General features: G+C 42.6%; 1 protein-coding gene across 6 annotated transcripts in view; it reads left to right on the forward strand.

Moving 5' to 3' along the window:
• Positions 1 to 14,627, forward strand: part of EVL (Enah/Vasp-like) — a 126,958-nt gene that overhangs the window by 93,604 nt on the left and 18,727 nt on the right. For all 6 annotated transcript variants that reach the window (XM_027673961.1, XM_027673963.1, XM_027673965.1 and 3 more), the window contains exon 4: positions 14,063 to 14,126. In XM_027673961.1, the coding sequence (XP_027529762.1) occupies positions 14,063 to 14,126 (64 nt within the window). The remainder of the gene's footprint in view (positions 1 to 14,062; positions 14,127 to 14,627) is intronic.

The raw sequence follows: 14,627 nt of genomic DNA on the forward strand, positions 1-14,627 counted from the left end.
GGCAACGATAACTGAGGAGGTTTTAGGAGATTGGTGATGCAACTAGAAGTTTGCAAAGTGGAACTATTTTTGAATTGTGCTTGCTGTCCTCTTTACAGGAGTTTGGGGCTTTTTCTTGGGTCTCAGGCTTTCTGCATCATATGGAAAGTATGTCATGATCTCCCACAAAATGCCTGTTCATACTCTCAGGGAACAGAATGCACTTTCTGAATATTTTCAAGTGAATCATAATCAATTTGCAAGTTTAAATTAATTAAAGTCAAACCCTCTGAGAAGTATCAAATGCATGCCAGCACTTTCTTTATACCAAATGATCTTAATAGCAGTGTAGCAGACTTCAAATTTCCCTGATGGAAATTTTTTTGTGGAAGATGATTTAGAAAGCAATATACTGTAATATAGGTATTGTACTAGTGACTATTTAATTGTTACCATACTACAGCCTACTGACAGACAGCAGCTTAAATAACTTGCAAATGGGACAACTGTCATGAGAAATTACTTGCTTACCAGCCTTCATCTTTCCTGTGCAGCTATTTTGCTCTTAGCAGTGCCCTGCAAAGAAAAGATATGTAAAGTGCAAGCGTGTCTTTTAAATGTAGTTTAATTTAGTACCACAAACACTGCCATGATTTAATCATAGCATATTATTAGAGAATGGCATCAGTACCAGACGCACCAACGCAGATAATTTTCTGGTAGCTGTAATCTTTACTTGAGTTGACGAGGGGTTTCTGGGCTCAATCTGTGAGACTTGCATTTGCCTGGAATGCTTCATGCTCTCTATTTCTTGGCAGAAGTTTATAATCTTGCATACTATTTAAAATTGTTTCTAACTGGAAATATATATTAGGGTCTAGTTCTTAAATAGATGCAATGCCAGGTGGGTCTTCTCACTCCCATGGGCGAGCCTTGATTCAGGCACCTGAATCTGGGCTGTCCGTGCAAGCACTGAAGGATACGTGCTGTATTCCTAGGTTGGTCTCACTCACTTCTGTCCGTACTGCAGGCACTGAACTTTGGGTAAGAGTCCATTCAGTATGGGCAAGTCTCCATACAGGGAGCAGCTCCACAGGGACAAAATGTGGAGCTGAGCAGGCTGCTTTCTCCCAGGTCTTAAATCTATTCCATACAACCTTACTCCAACCAAATTGCTATAGTATGTGGATGTGGTGTCTGTAGACTAGCAGCCGTCCTGCAAGCATCATTTGCTGAGGGAAACACTTCAGCTCTCCTTGGCACAGTACCAAGGAGTACTTTGGAAGTGATAATGAAAATGGAAGTTGAGGATGGAGAAAGGCAATATAAAAAGGTAAGCCTGGTTCAGTCTAAATGGCTTCTACGGGTGTAACAAAACATCCCATAAGAGAAGAAACACTGATTCATAATAAAAGAAACTAGTTTCCATCTTGATAACTACAAAGATCTGGTCAATGGCATGACAGTGGCTTTTTTAGTGACTCTTGTATGGCTGAGGAACTTAAAATTTCATTGTTCTCCTTCTTGAGTGTTTTCCAGAGCTCTCCAGAGTACAAACCTTCTCTGAGTGCCAGTTGATAAAGACACTACTTAAAAGAAACCAAGCACTCAGTTCACTTCATAGTGTTATTTCAGTTTTGGCACCGTCTCTGGGTTGTTAGCCATCTAATGTGCTGTTAAGTGCCTCCCCAAGCATGGATAATATATATTAGGAATCAAAAAGGAAAGCAACCTTTTCAATTAAGGACAAAATGTACAGAAAGTAAAATGACATGAGTTGTATCAGCTGCATATTGGCTGCTATGCGCACGGTCTCCAGATACAATCAGTAGCTGCTCAAACAGATAATTACAGCCTTCCTGCAAAAGGGTTCATGTAGAAGAGTCACCTGCCTGCCTGCTACCACTTGCAGGATCAGAGCTATCCTTTATTTTTACTGCTGCAAATTGTGGAATTAGCTTTCCAACTTCCATATAAAAAAGAAGCATTTCTCTAGCACATCTCCTTTCAGCAGACTGCTGCACCAGGTAAGTGCTGGGCATCAAGAGGGATTTATCAGCCTTTTTGTCAGTAATGATTTATATTTGTCAAAATGCAATTTGTCCAATTGATTTCCTGTTGCAAGGATTACAGGAGCAGTTATTTGGGGGAGTGTTTGCCTTCCAGCCAGCTGGTATTGGTTCATGCTCAAAATGAGGTCAAGGTTGATTTTTATACAGGACTAAGAGATGGTCAATTGAATTGTTACTTAAAACCTCTTTAGGTGCGCAGCATCTGCAAATGCTGCTCACTTACACATCTTCTGTGCTGCCACAGGCAAGCTGGCCTGTAACCTTTGTGAAGGTCAAGTAATGATAATAAGAAATTATAAGATCTCGGGGCAGGGGGGTTATGCCCAGTACCCTGAGCTGCACAATACAGTATCTCTTTTAAGTGACTTGCATACAGCTGGTGGCACATGTACCACAGCTCGGGAGTCTCAGTGTAGGTGTTATAAAAACATTTCCACAATCCTTTTGGCCACACCTGAATTTTTTTCTTCAAGCTTGGACCAACACTGATAGTGTCTGGCAAGTCATAACTTAGTTTATCCAAAGTGGAAAGCAGAGGTGGTGGCTTGTGTTGTACTCTCTGAGGAAACTGCTTTTCAGGGTCTTTAATTATTTTTCCTGTGGGCCATGCTGCTATTTCCACTTTGAAGGGGTTTCTCTCTGATGGGATTGTGGGTACCAATCTTCATTTCAGAGTCAAAAGTGATGGTGGAATCCCCGAGGGAACCTATTTCCAGTCCATATGTGCTCTCCTTGCAGATCTGCACCACTTACTCAGTCACATGGTGGCCCAGGCTCTGCTGCCCCACATTGTGCTATTTAAAAATATTATGTTAATTTTAGGATTAGGGGGAGGGAGGAGTTAGCACACCCACTCACTGGTTTTCTGGCTCCATGACAGACTTTGTTGGCAGGGAGTTTGCTGTGCAGGTGGTAAGTCTGCAGAAGGATCTGCAGGAATTTGTTAATCTCTATTAGATCAATTTGAGATTTCCTGAGATGCTGTTTGGCCTCGAAGGATGTTTTTCAGCTTTTTATTAGTCATGAGCAAATTTAACCCCTTAGAAACCACAACCTTAGAGTGTAAGAAATGAGTGCGTAAGACAATAATAAAGAAAATATGGCGTATCACTCTTGATCCAATAAGTCACTGAAAGAGTTAGAGGCATTCTTATGACAGAATGAAATTGTACATCTCTGAGTTTACATATTCCCTCATTAGTTTGATACATTGTTTTAAATTGCCTACATTTGTGTAGTACTGGGTTTGTTGTGGGGTTTTTTTGAAAGAGCAGGTCATTCCAATGGTGTTACAGGATAAGTGTTTGATCATACTCTTTTCTCTAGAAAAACTGGAGTCCTGAATATAAAACATAGCCTACAATTTTAAAATTTTAGTGCCATTTTTGCTCGTTTAAATATATTTCTGAATCTTCTTCAATCCTCAGAATGTAATGACCATTGACATCTATGAAATGGCTGTGAGACCCTGAATTTACACTTGGGTTTGAATGTAATATTCCTGTTGCTGGTGTGCCTCTAATGGCTTTATAAGCCAGCAGGCAGAAAACAATGAGCATATGCAGGTAGAGTTTAGACCATCTGTGTGCCATAGTGAAAAAGATAGTTTGCTATTAACAGAGTTTTTGCTGTCTCAAATATTGATTAGCTAATGCTTGTTTCACTCCATCTGACAGTGGAGCATACCTGAGAGGTATTGATATTGTAGACTTAAAATGGGACATTAATAATTCATAGCAGCAAGCATTAGAAAACATACGATAAGCATCTTTGGGATTAGAATATCTGCATATCACTCCATCATTCTGAGAATGTTGTGGGAGGCAGGTACAGAGAGTGAGCTACTACCCAGTTATGCTGCATACATATTGTTTGAGAAGGGTAGGAGTGTCTCTGATATATCGCAAGGTAGTTATGAACCTGCCTCCACATGGGTTTCACCTGGTGTAACCATAGGAAGAGACTTACAGTTCTTATTCAGCATATTCTAAAAATCAGATATTAGATAAAAGACTTACCTGCTGAGTTCAGTGGGTCAAAATACTATTTGATCTAAATCAGAGTAGTGTCACTGAAGCTACGGAGATATATCTCCTAAACCAGCTGTGAATTTGCTTGAGGAGTAGAGGATTGGGCTGTGTGAAGTCCCCAGTAGACAGAACAATGCAAAAGCAAGGAGAAGGGAAAGAAACAGATCAAAGGTGATCAGCAAAGATGAACAGGGAATAAATATTCTGTTTAGCCTCCTCATACAAACTGTCCATTAATTTCAACAGGATTGCCTCTGCAAGACCTGCCCTACTTAAATGTAGAAGAGGCAAGTGATTAGCAGACAAAGTAGAATGGGTGAAGTGTTGGGACCACAGGAGATCAGGAATGATGGGGTGATGAAGAGAACTGAAAGACAGTAGGTGGGGATTTAAAGCCATATATGCTTTTTTCTCAGTCCATCTTGTTCACACTTATATTTTAAGACTACTGCTCAACATCCATCACTGAACCCCTTTGACTTCAGAAGCTACACCACCAGTGAACTTGATCCTGCATGTTCATTTGCAGCCATTTTTTCCCCTTGTACGAGCTAACTTTCTGCTTATTCACACTTTGCATACATTGTAGTTGCTTGCATGTAGGCGAACATATGGTGGTCTGACCGGGGCAGGAGGCAGAAAGTGCAATTTCTTTCTTTCACGACATTTATTATGTGAAAGTCCAGACAATGGAGTCTGGCTTCAGACACCCCGAAGGCTTGTGATAGGTGAGGAAAAGGGTCCAATTAAATATTTACGTGGCCGGGCCCACTTTGCTGCTGCAGTGGTGGATAGATTACACCTGGTGAAACCTGGCCTGCAGCGGGGCGGTCGGTAAGTGCTGGGCATGAGGAAGGTGCAGAGAGCAGTACGCTGAGGAGGCTGCTGCCATACTATGGTCAGCAGGGAATGGATTTGGCACTGCTTCTGCCTCTGCCACTGTGACTGCATCATCCTGTGCCGAATGTCTTGTAGGTGATGGAAACCTCCCTGCTACCTTGCATGCCGTGCTCTTCCAGCAGGAGCCCTCCCGGGAAGGGGGAAGGGATGTTTGTGCCAGGGAGTTTTTGCATGGAGATGTTCTGTGCCACCGTCCTTTTGTGCTGGGAAATCACTTGCAGTTGTAGCTCATTGATGGATCGTTTTTCTTTAATTTGCTTTTAATTCTGGCAGGCAGGCAGTAGGAGGCTGAGATAATATTTGAAAAAAATGACCCATTAGGTTCAGGAGATGGTGGCATTAGTCAGGGCTGTTAAATCAGGAGAAGTTTTTACAGCAAGAATATGGGATGATGACTTCAGATTACTTTTATCTTTACTTGCTAGTGAATAGCACCTATACATATGGAATAGATATTGGTTTAAAAAACCCATATATGAACAAGGACAGCATTTTATACTTGCTATAGTTAACGGGTCATTTACCTGTTTTTTTCTCCGTAATGACTTGACTGTGACTGTCAAGTTCTGTTATCACTTCTGGAAATGAGGATTTGCAGAGATGAGTGGGCCTTCCTAGTTAGTGGGACTTTTGCTTCTTTTAAGCAGAGAGCTTGGCTTTTAGTGTGTGTGAGTGGGATCAAGTGCTGTATTTGAATATTTTGTTTATCCATTGAGTTTATTAGACTGTGAGTTAATTATCAAGGAGTCCTACCTATTTCTAGTGATGTTTTTCATGTGGATTTTTTTCATAAATCCCAAAATATATCTCCATTTAGTTATGGCTCATAGAAAAGTTCTCTTCTGTCCAGCACTCTATCCAGTTACAGGTACCGATCTTTGCTGCCTTACAGGACTGTTAGGATTTAAATCTTGGTAAAATGGATCTTGGCTGGATCTTAACCATGAAATAGATGTAGACTGTGTGTTTATAATGTGGTGTTTTCTATGCATACATGTTGCTTGAATGCACAGATGGGGCCCTGCTGTTCTCCACATTGTGGAAAAGACTGCCCTGAGGGTTTTACTGCCTTACCAGTAGTGAAAAAGGAAGGGGACACTTAAAAATGGACACCCTTACCTTGCAAGGTTGTATGTGGAGTTGGGCAGAGAATAGACCATTGGGTGCTCTTGACACCTTGGGTGCTGCACCAGGCTACACTGTGCATATATATATTTCTGTTCTAATGTGTTGTAACTCTGTTGTTAAACAAAACTAGAGATGACGTTTGACCAGCTAAGTGTGTAAATATCAGCTGATTGAACTGCTGTCCATGCCAGTGTCTGGGTTCTTTCTCCCCTGTGACTTCAGAGATTTTCAGAGATTCAGTTTGTCCAAAAAAAAAGGATCAAATCCCTGGTTTTTATTTGATGTAAAGAATTGTAAGAGTGAAGTGGGTATAAGCAGGTATATGCACTTACTTGGGTGCAGAAACCCACAGGGTCACACTTAGCTAAAAGAAGATGCTCAGTTTATATTTCACAGAACAGATGTGTGGGGCCTGAGACGTCCATGGGAAAGTGGTTTCTGAGCTCAGCAGTGCTCTCATTGCAGAGCAGGAGGTCAGCATTGCCAATTATCCTGTCTCTTTAAACCAAATTCAGGAAAATATCATAAAAGATAAGGCATATCTTCAGATGGTGTGTATTGATTTACAGCTTCTTTAGAGCACCTACTGCCTGGGCTCTGGCATTAACTAAACCCCCATACAGTAGTGGGGAGCTCTTCAGTATGGCAAATGCTCTTGATTTTAACAAGAGTCTTATGGTATTTGGTGTTTTTCTTAAAGCTCCATTACTGCCTAGAGACACAAGATTATGAGCTAATTTTAACCTTTATTGAAAAGTTTCAATCCTGGATGTTCAGGAAAGTAGGCTTGATGCACATTCTGGAAAAAATCAAAAAAAGGAGGAAACTGAAGTGCTTTGGGGTTTGTTTATTTGATACTAATAATTGTCAAGTTTATTTACTTTTTTGTTGTTATTTTAGCTAATCTCATGGTTCTGAATTTTATGGACTACTTTTTCACTGCTGGCACTGATTGACATCTTCTCCCATCATCTTCCCCGTGTGTGTTTATAAGGCCAGCAATATCGGAATCACACGCTTTGAAATCCAGTGATGCCTTTCTTTTTTGTAATTAAAAGAAATAACTATTCCTATGGCTTTATGTGCACATAACATTTTTCTCAAAGCCAGAGGCAGTTCCCCTAACAAAAACAATTGGTCATGAACTAAGCTGGATGCTTACTTACCATGAAACTGCCTGCGGAAACAAGGCTGTTTCTCTAAAAGCATCAGAGCTCCTGCATCAGCCCCTGCCAAGGAGGAAGGTGCTGGCGGTCGCCCCGCTCAATGCTGCCTGGCAGGTGGCTGCCTCACCCACCTCTATTTCATTAGCACATAATTGAGCCATCACTGAATTAGTTCTTCCTTGCTCAGAGCTCAGCACAGCAAACAGAATCCCCCCAGGATGCTCCAGTTCCATCTTTTTCTGTCCTGCGTAGGGGTTTCCTGTGCTCATCTTGCCAGGTGTACTCTCTCTTTCTTGGAAAGCCGGCACTGCACAGGGTCTGGTCCTGTCCCGGCACATCCACTGGGCTCCTGATCCAGTGAGCTGTGGAGGCATCACCTCCTGCTTTGCTGCCATCCTGAAGGTATATATATGCTCGAAGCACTTCTCTGGGAAGTGGGGAACTAACGTTCAGCCACTTCCCCTGCCCAGGGGGAACTTTCCCAGGGAACAGCTTTTCTTGTCCACCTTCCCCCACCCCGACAAGCTCATGCTATTCTAGATCAGTGTGCATTTTGTTCTTCTGTTAGAGCTGAGCTGCTGAGAGGAAAATAATTCCCAGTTCTTACTCAATTTTTATATTTTATGTTAATACATATAGTACAGGGAGTCCCATGCTGGACACGTGAATGTCCCACCCCTGTTGCTTGCCCTGACCATGAGGATGCACTCACCCCTCCAGGCTGCATTCTGGGGCAGATGCTGACTCCAATAGCCCTGGAGTCACCTCACTGTGGAAGGTTTCCTGTTTGCATGGTCACCTATATGTATTTTTAAATCTTTTTTAAAGTTGGTTGTGCTGTCTTCTATGTGAGAGGTACCCCAAGCTGTGTTCCTGAGGCACTGACACTGAGATAAATGCACCTGAGCCACGTCCTTTACATATTTACTATGACACATACTGCCAGAGTGCAGTTGCTTACTGCAGGAGCTGCTTTAGCACTATCTCATCTTTATTGCATTCAAAATGAAAAAAATAATTTTTTTTCCACCAACTCAACCGAGACACCAGCATGAAAAATTATCAAATGCTGTCCCAGTGCCATGACAGATAAACAGCCAGGATCAAACAAGTTCCATCATATTTTATGCAAAATAACTGAATTAACAGCTTTAGCAGCTGACTCAAAGGCACGCTGGTTTCATGTTGGTGTGCTCAGTAGCACTTCTGATGAACTGAAGATTATTTCTTTCTAATCATCTTGCAGCACTGGATCTTTGCATGGCCCTTCTATTTGGTAACTCCTCTCTGGATCTCATGTCTTCCATCCTGCTCAATACACATGCACGGCTGTGTGGTTGTGTATGCAGGGATGCCTGCAATTCCATTTGTTGGTTTTTCCTAAAAAAAAAAAAATGAAAAAAAGGACTGCACAGTGTACACACCTGTATATATTTACTTGCAGGAGGTGTGAACTAATGCTAGGGTAGGGCACTCCCATGTTAAACACCAGGCTTGTTTTTCCAGCTCTGTCACTGTCCTTAAATCTTATCTACATCAGAAAGTTTCAGCAGTGAATGTTAAATCAGTTTTTAGTTCAAATGAACAGACTTCACACAGACCCCCTCTGCTCACACCCTTGTTTCACACTAAGCAGGGCCTGTTTCATGTTAGATTAAAGTAATCTTAGAGGTAAAATATAAAAGCAAAGCAATTGCAATCCTGGGGATGGTGCTTTAAGAGCTTCTAAGGTGGGAATTTCTGCAATTCAGCTGAGTGTTGGTACCTGTATAAACACTGCTCCTTGTCCAGTGCAGTATAAGGTAAAATGAGGTTATGTAAAACATTGCTGGGAATGGTTTTACGAGGGTGTGTCTTACTTTGCAGTGTCACAGACTTGCAGCACTGTTGGTCACCAAGGGACAAGGAAAGAAGGTAGAGAAGTTTTCTGGCCCACAGTTGGAAATGCTCCTTTCACTGCACTGTACTTGCCTTAGGTCAAACCAGATTTTGTCTGCATCAGAGTAAGAGTGCCTTAGGTGACCTTTTGCATAGGTTTAACTATGTCAGCAGCAAATCTCACCTGTAGGTAAATTGATGCAACCAAATTTTATTTGTGCAGACATGGCCTGAGTGTAATCAAGTCACTTCTGCCTCACAGCATTGGTGAAGCTTAATTAAGGCTGATAAAGTTCTTTGCAGTTCTCAGAGGAAGAGTTTGGTCCATGTATAAATGATATTATAGAAAATATCTAACGTACTCTGCTATAAATGCTGCAGAAGCACCCAGCCTGTGAATAACACTCTCTAAAACTCTTTCTATTTCAAGTTAATGTGTAATAGGAATGAGGTAAACTGCCTGAAAGCACACTGTGTGATACTGTACCCAAACCTTCCCTTTGGTGGGTGTGCTCCCTCTCTCTGCCAGGCTGATTTTGCTTACGGTAATTCAAATGATCCAACAGGATCCTGTATGGAGCAGCAGGCACCCTGTCACATACTTAACAGCACTACAAAGCCCTAATGGCATTAACATTTTTAAAAGCAAGCCAGTAGTGACCCGCCAACAAAACTGCCCCATTCCTCTCTCTGTACTTGGCCTCAGCCCCTGCATCCCTGTCAGACAGACCCTGCCTGCAGAGTTCCTAACATGTGAGCTGTTGCACATCAAATCAAAAAAGGCAGGACCAGGACCCCAGGACCAGGAGTCCCAAACATATGTCATGGGAATGTCATGGCAGTGTGGCACCACACTTGAGGGCCCCGTGGCTCTGCCCAGCTGCAGCGATGGAGCACAGTGGGCAGAGTGATCCCTCTTCTCAGTCCTTCAACTTGCCATGGAAATTTAGGTCTACCTGACCTGCAATGTCATCCAACTCTGGTTGTAGTAGCTAGAGCCCCAGTAGTGGTGTAGGCACCCTGCTTTATCTATGGGCTTTATCTAGACTAGATAAATAGGCACCCTGCTTTATCTACGTGCTAATTAGATCCGTGCTTTGTCCAGGATAATTGTCTCTACTAATGCATCTGAGTGTCACTAGCACAGCACTGATGCTCCTGGTGGCTCCCACTTCCTCGATAGATGCTGCATCGTGGCATGTGGCTGTGCCAGGACATCTCCAGCATGTGCAGTCCCCACCAGGAGAGAGCAAGTTGAGGTCCTCAGGACAGAGGCAGGTGTTTAAAGTGCTGACCAAGGCTCTGCAGCTGCAGCATGATTGCCCAACAGCAGCAACAATGCCGCAATAATACCACACATAAAAATTACAGCCAGGCTGTGAACAGGGGAAGTGGTGGTGCGTGGGGTCACAGAGGGCTTCCCGCTCTGGCGGGAACCCACTGGATTTCACATTTCATCGTGAGGCTGATCTGCCTGGGGGGCACTCAGGGGAGTCAGGCAGCAGCACAGCCAGGAGCAAGGAGCCCCCAGCTGTGTGGGGGTGAAGGGGAGAGGTTACGGTGAAGACAGCAAAATACACTGTCCAGCTGAGTCCCAGCATGGGTTTGCAGGCTGGCCCTGGGAGCTGGTGGCAACCTGGCAAGGACTCGCTCTCCAGTGCCCTGTGTGGGGAATGGTGGTCCAGGCTGTACCTGAACAGGGACGAACAGGGACAGTGGGATTAACATCAGTCAGAAATGCTTTTGACAACTGATGGGGGGCGGGGGGTTCTGTCGGAAAATGCCAATTTATTTGAAAGATTGCAATGGGAAAGAAAAGCTTTGCAGAAACTTGTAGTCTGGAATGATTCCTTCTGTTCTCGTCAGGATAAGCGTTTATGTCACATTCCCAGGATATAAATGACAAGGGGTTAGACCTGATGGCTGAACCTGGTTTCCCGCAATTCAAGCATGTGCTGAAACCATCAAGCAATGAGGGAGAGTTGTTTGTCTGTCTCACACCTTTTTTTCCTCCCATGGTCTGATGGAGTTTTTTGTTTGTTTGGGTATTTTTTTTCACAAAATCATCATGTTCTTTTCATATGCAGAACAAAAATTTTCAATATCATGAATTTAAAGCCCATATGTATTTCTTATTCAGCTCTGACTGACTCTGGACCCTTTCCTTAGTCCACCACATTCATCACACTGGTCCATAAGAACCATGGAGGCTTATAGGGGTTGCAGAAACCCCAACCAGGGGCTGCTTCCAGTGTGTATAATGAATGAAAGAGCTGTAAGTTTGTTATATTGGACCTACTGTACTGAAGAAGCTCAAAATCCTGATTGTTCAACAACATAAATGGTCCTGGTTTTGATACTTAAGTGTATGCAGTCAGTGGTGCTTGAAGTTGTAGGGTAAGTGAAAAAGGGAAAAGAAACATCATATGGAGCTGCCCCAGCAGGAGAGAAAAGATGACATTGTTGCTGTTTATTCGTGCTTTCCTGCCACAGCTGCACCAGAGTGGAAGCCAGGGCATGGGTTTTTCCTTCATGACAGCTCTGGTGCTATTTTATGGCCGGCTGTTGTTCCAGACACAGACATCTCTGTGCAATGGTGCAGGAGCAGCCACCAGCACATGGAAACCATCACACCCACCGTAAAGCAGTGCCCTGTGCCAGGAGTTCCTCGTTGCTGTCTGTAGGGACAGCTGGGGAAGGACAGAGCGGGTGCCGGGGCAGCTGAGCAGGAGGAGAAAAAGCAAACGTGGAAAACATCTGTGTGCTCCCAAAAGCTGCCTTTAGCTGAATCACAAGATGCTTATATAAAAGCGTGGTTAATTATTGCAAAGCAATGAAGCGAGGAAACACAGACATTCACAGAGCATCTCCTCCGTTAATTAGTTGCTAAAAATGTAGACCACAGCAGCTGTGGAGCTGCAAACGGGTCGGTAGCAAAACTATCTCTCCTGGTTATTGTGCTGAGGAAGTGCACTTCTCTGTGAACTGTTCCCAAAGGCTGTCAGGGTCAGAGGCAGTTCGCAGGGCGACTAGAGAAGCATGTTGAAATGAGCCATCACCAAGGGCACTTACTGTTCGTGTCTGCTCTGGTCTGAGAAATACCTAAAAATGTGGAGAGGAGTTAAACCCAGAAATCCTCTTGAATTTAAAAACCTTCAGCCACGCAGATGTGTGCTGTATGTGCACTGCAGAGCATACGTGTATGGAACCAAGCATAAAATTAATCCCTGCCTTCTGTACCTATGGGCTGGCTGAGCATGCTAAAAGCCATCCCTGTCTTTGTCGTGCATAGTTTCTGAGAAGATCCTTGTTACACCTTAAACTCCTTTCACATGAGCTGCCTGGTCTCTGCTTCCAAAATACTTCCTAAGTTTTCTCCTGAGGCTTGCTTCCCAAAAACAATCACCCTCTCCTTCCTATTCATTGTTTCGGATGATCTTTACAAAATGTGGCATTTCTGTCTAAATAGTTTGCCAAAGGCCTGTGATAAACAATCTTAAGTTGTCAGTCATGAGTCATTAAAGAAGTGAACTGTCTTCACTTCATACCCAATCCTAAGATATTTTTGTCAGAGCATTTACCTTAGTGGTTGTCACTGGCTTCAGTTTTGGGAGACCCAAAATTGGAACACACATGCCTCATTTTCAGAAAGTGCTGTGTACCCTTTCTTCAAATGTTAGTCCTTAAACACATTTCAAAAACATGCACAGTTTCCTCTGGATCAGTCAATGCTCTGAAATTTCTGACTATGATGCATTTCTGCCATCTTTCCTGTTTTCACGCAATCATACTTTCTAAATTGGTTTTCAGATGACATTCAGCCTGGCAATAGCTTATAAAGAAAATAGAGATAAATATCCTTAAGAATTTGAAATTGATATATTTAGGTTTTTAAGTGTTTCATTCTGATTTGCTCTTGTTGGAAAACTTTTAAAAGGATGAAATTTTACATTTGAAAATGAAAAAAATAAGGCAGACATAATAATTTCCTGCATATAACTGATCTCCTTCTCGGTTTATCAGGAAAATTGTTGTTGGATTTAATAGAACTCATATGTGTTCAGTTGCAGTTGAAACCCATCTCCTCAAATCAGTGAAACAATCCCCCTTCCAATGAATGCAAGACCACCATAGCTTATGTTATTGACACTTACTTTTATTTTCAGAATAATTATTTCTTTCTGAAAATGGCATGTAGTGTCAGTGTACTTGATACAGAGATTAAATGATGAATCAAGAGAGGAGATGTGACTTAAATGGTGACATGTGTAATTGGCTTTTGTTGGTGAATGCCAGTGAAAGCTCAGCTTGATGTGGATCTTGCAAAAGCAGAAGACTGTAAAAACATTGTAAAAAGAAAAGCCACCTTTGTAAAAGGCTTGTTTAATTTAGCACCTCCTTGCACCTTCTATCAGGTAGCTTCTTGAAGCTAAGCCCAGCATCAGAGCAGCACTAGTTAGTATGTGTGCTCACAAACTCAGCAAGGTTGTTGAATTTCTGTGCAAGCACAAAATAATCCATGAGAGATAGATATGAACCATGTCAAAGCTTGAAATGCATCCCAGTGTGAGGGACTGCCCTTCTGTGGGACATCTTTTGCAACACTACACATCTTCACCATCACCAAGGGATTAGTATGTAGCCTACAGGTACCACAGTGCCAAGTTTCTGGACAAATCCGCTCCCACATTTAGCCATTGGGTTCTCCCAGTGAGACTAAAAATGTACAGGAGGCAATGATTTATCTAATAGGAAAAAATAATTAAAAATAATAATAGTAAGGCAAGGAGAAAACAATAATGCTTGAGGGCCTTCTGTCATAGTAAGACAATTAATCTGAGCGGCACTGTTTTTTGAAAAAGTCAGCCCCATTTGCTTTCCTTATAGCATTCTCTCATTTTCCCTGTAGGTCCAGCTGCCCAGCGCCAGGTCCAGAATGGTCCATCTCCAGACGAGATGGAAGCACAGAGAAGGTGAGTAAATCATCTGTGGCAAAGTTCTCGGATGAACATGCAGTCCTTGTTCACCAATAAGCACTGTTCTTTTTACTCGTACCTCTTCTAAGCCCGTTCTAAATGTTTTGTAATTATTGCTAATGATTCTGTAATGACTTTTAAAGGGTTAAGTGAACTGAAGCTCTAGGTAAACTTTTTGCTTGGTAGGGACTTAGGAGTCTCTCTTTTCTCCTCCAAAAACTATAAGGAAATGGTAGGGAAACTAGTTTCCTGCACCTTTATTAATAACTATGAATGAGCTGAGGTTGAGTAGGGATTTACCTATGACTATTAAGCGGGTCAGTGGGTGATGATACTTCACCTAACATTTGTGAGATTTACTTTGGGATAGCAGAGCTGTCATAAAGGTCAGAGAGCCCCTGCTCACCCAGAGGCAGGTGATATTGCCTGGCTGAAAGACCTGATCCAGCTCTTCCTTTAACCAGCGAAACTCCCTGATTCCGCAGACCATATGTAATT

The sequence above is a fragment of the Neopelma chrysocephalum genome, unplaced genomic scaffold (assembly GCF_003984885.1).
Source record: "Neopelma chrysocephalum unplaced genomic scaffold, ASM398488v2 Primary Assembly neopelma1_24, whole genome shotgun sequence".
In the NCBI taxonomy this organism is placed as follows: Eukaryota; Metazoa; Chordata; class Aves; order Passeriformes; family Pipridae; genus Neopelma; species Neopelma chrysocephalum.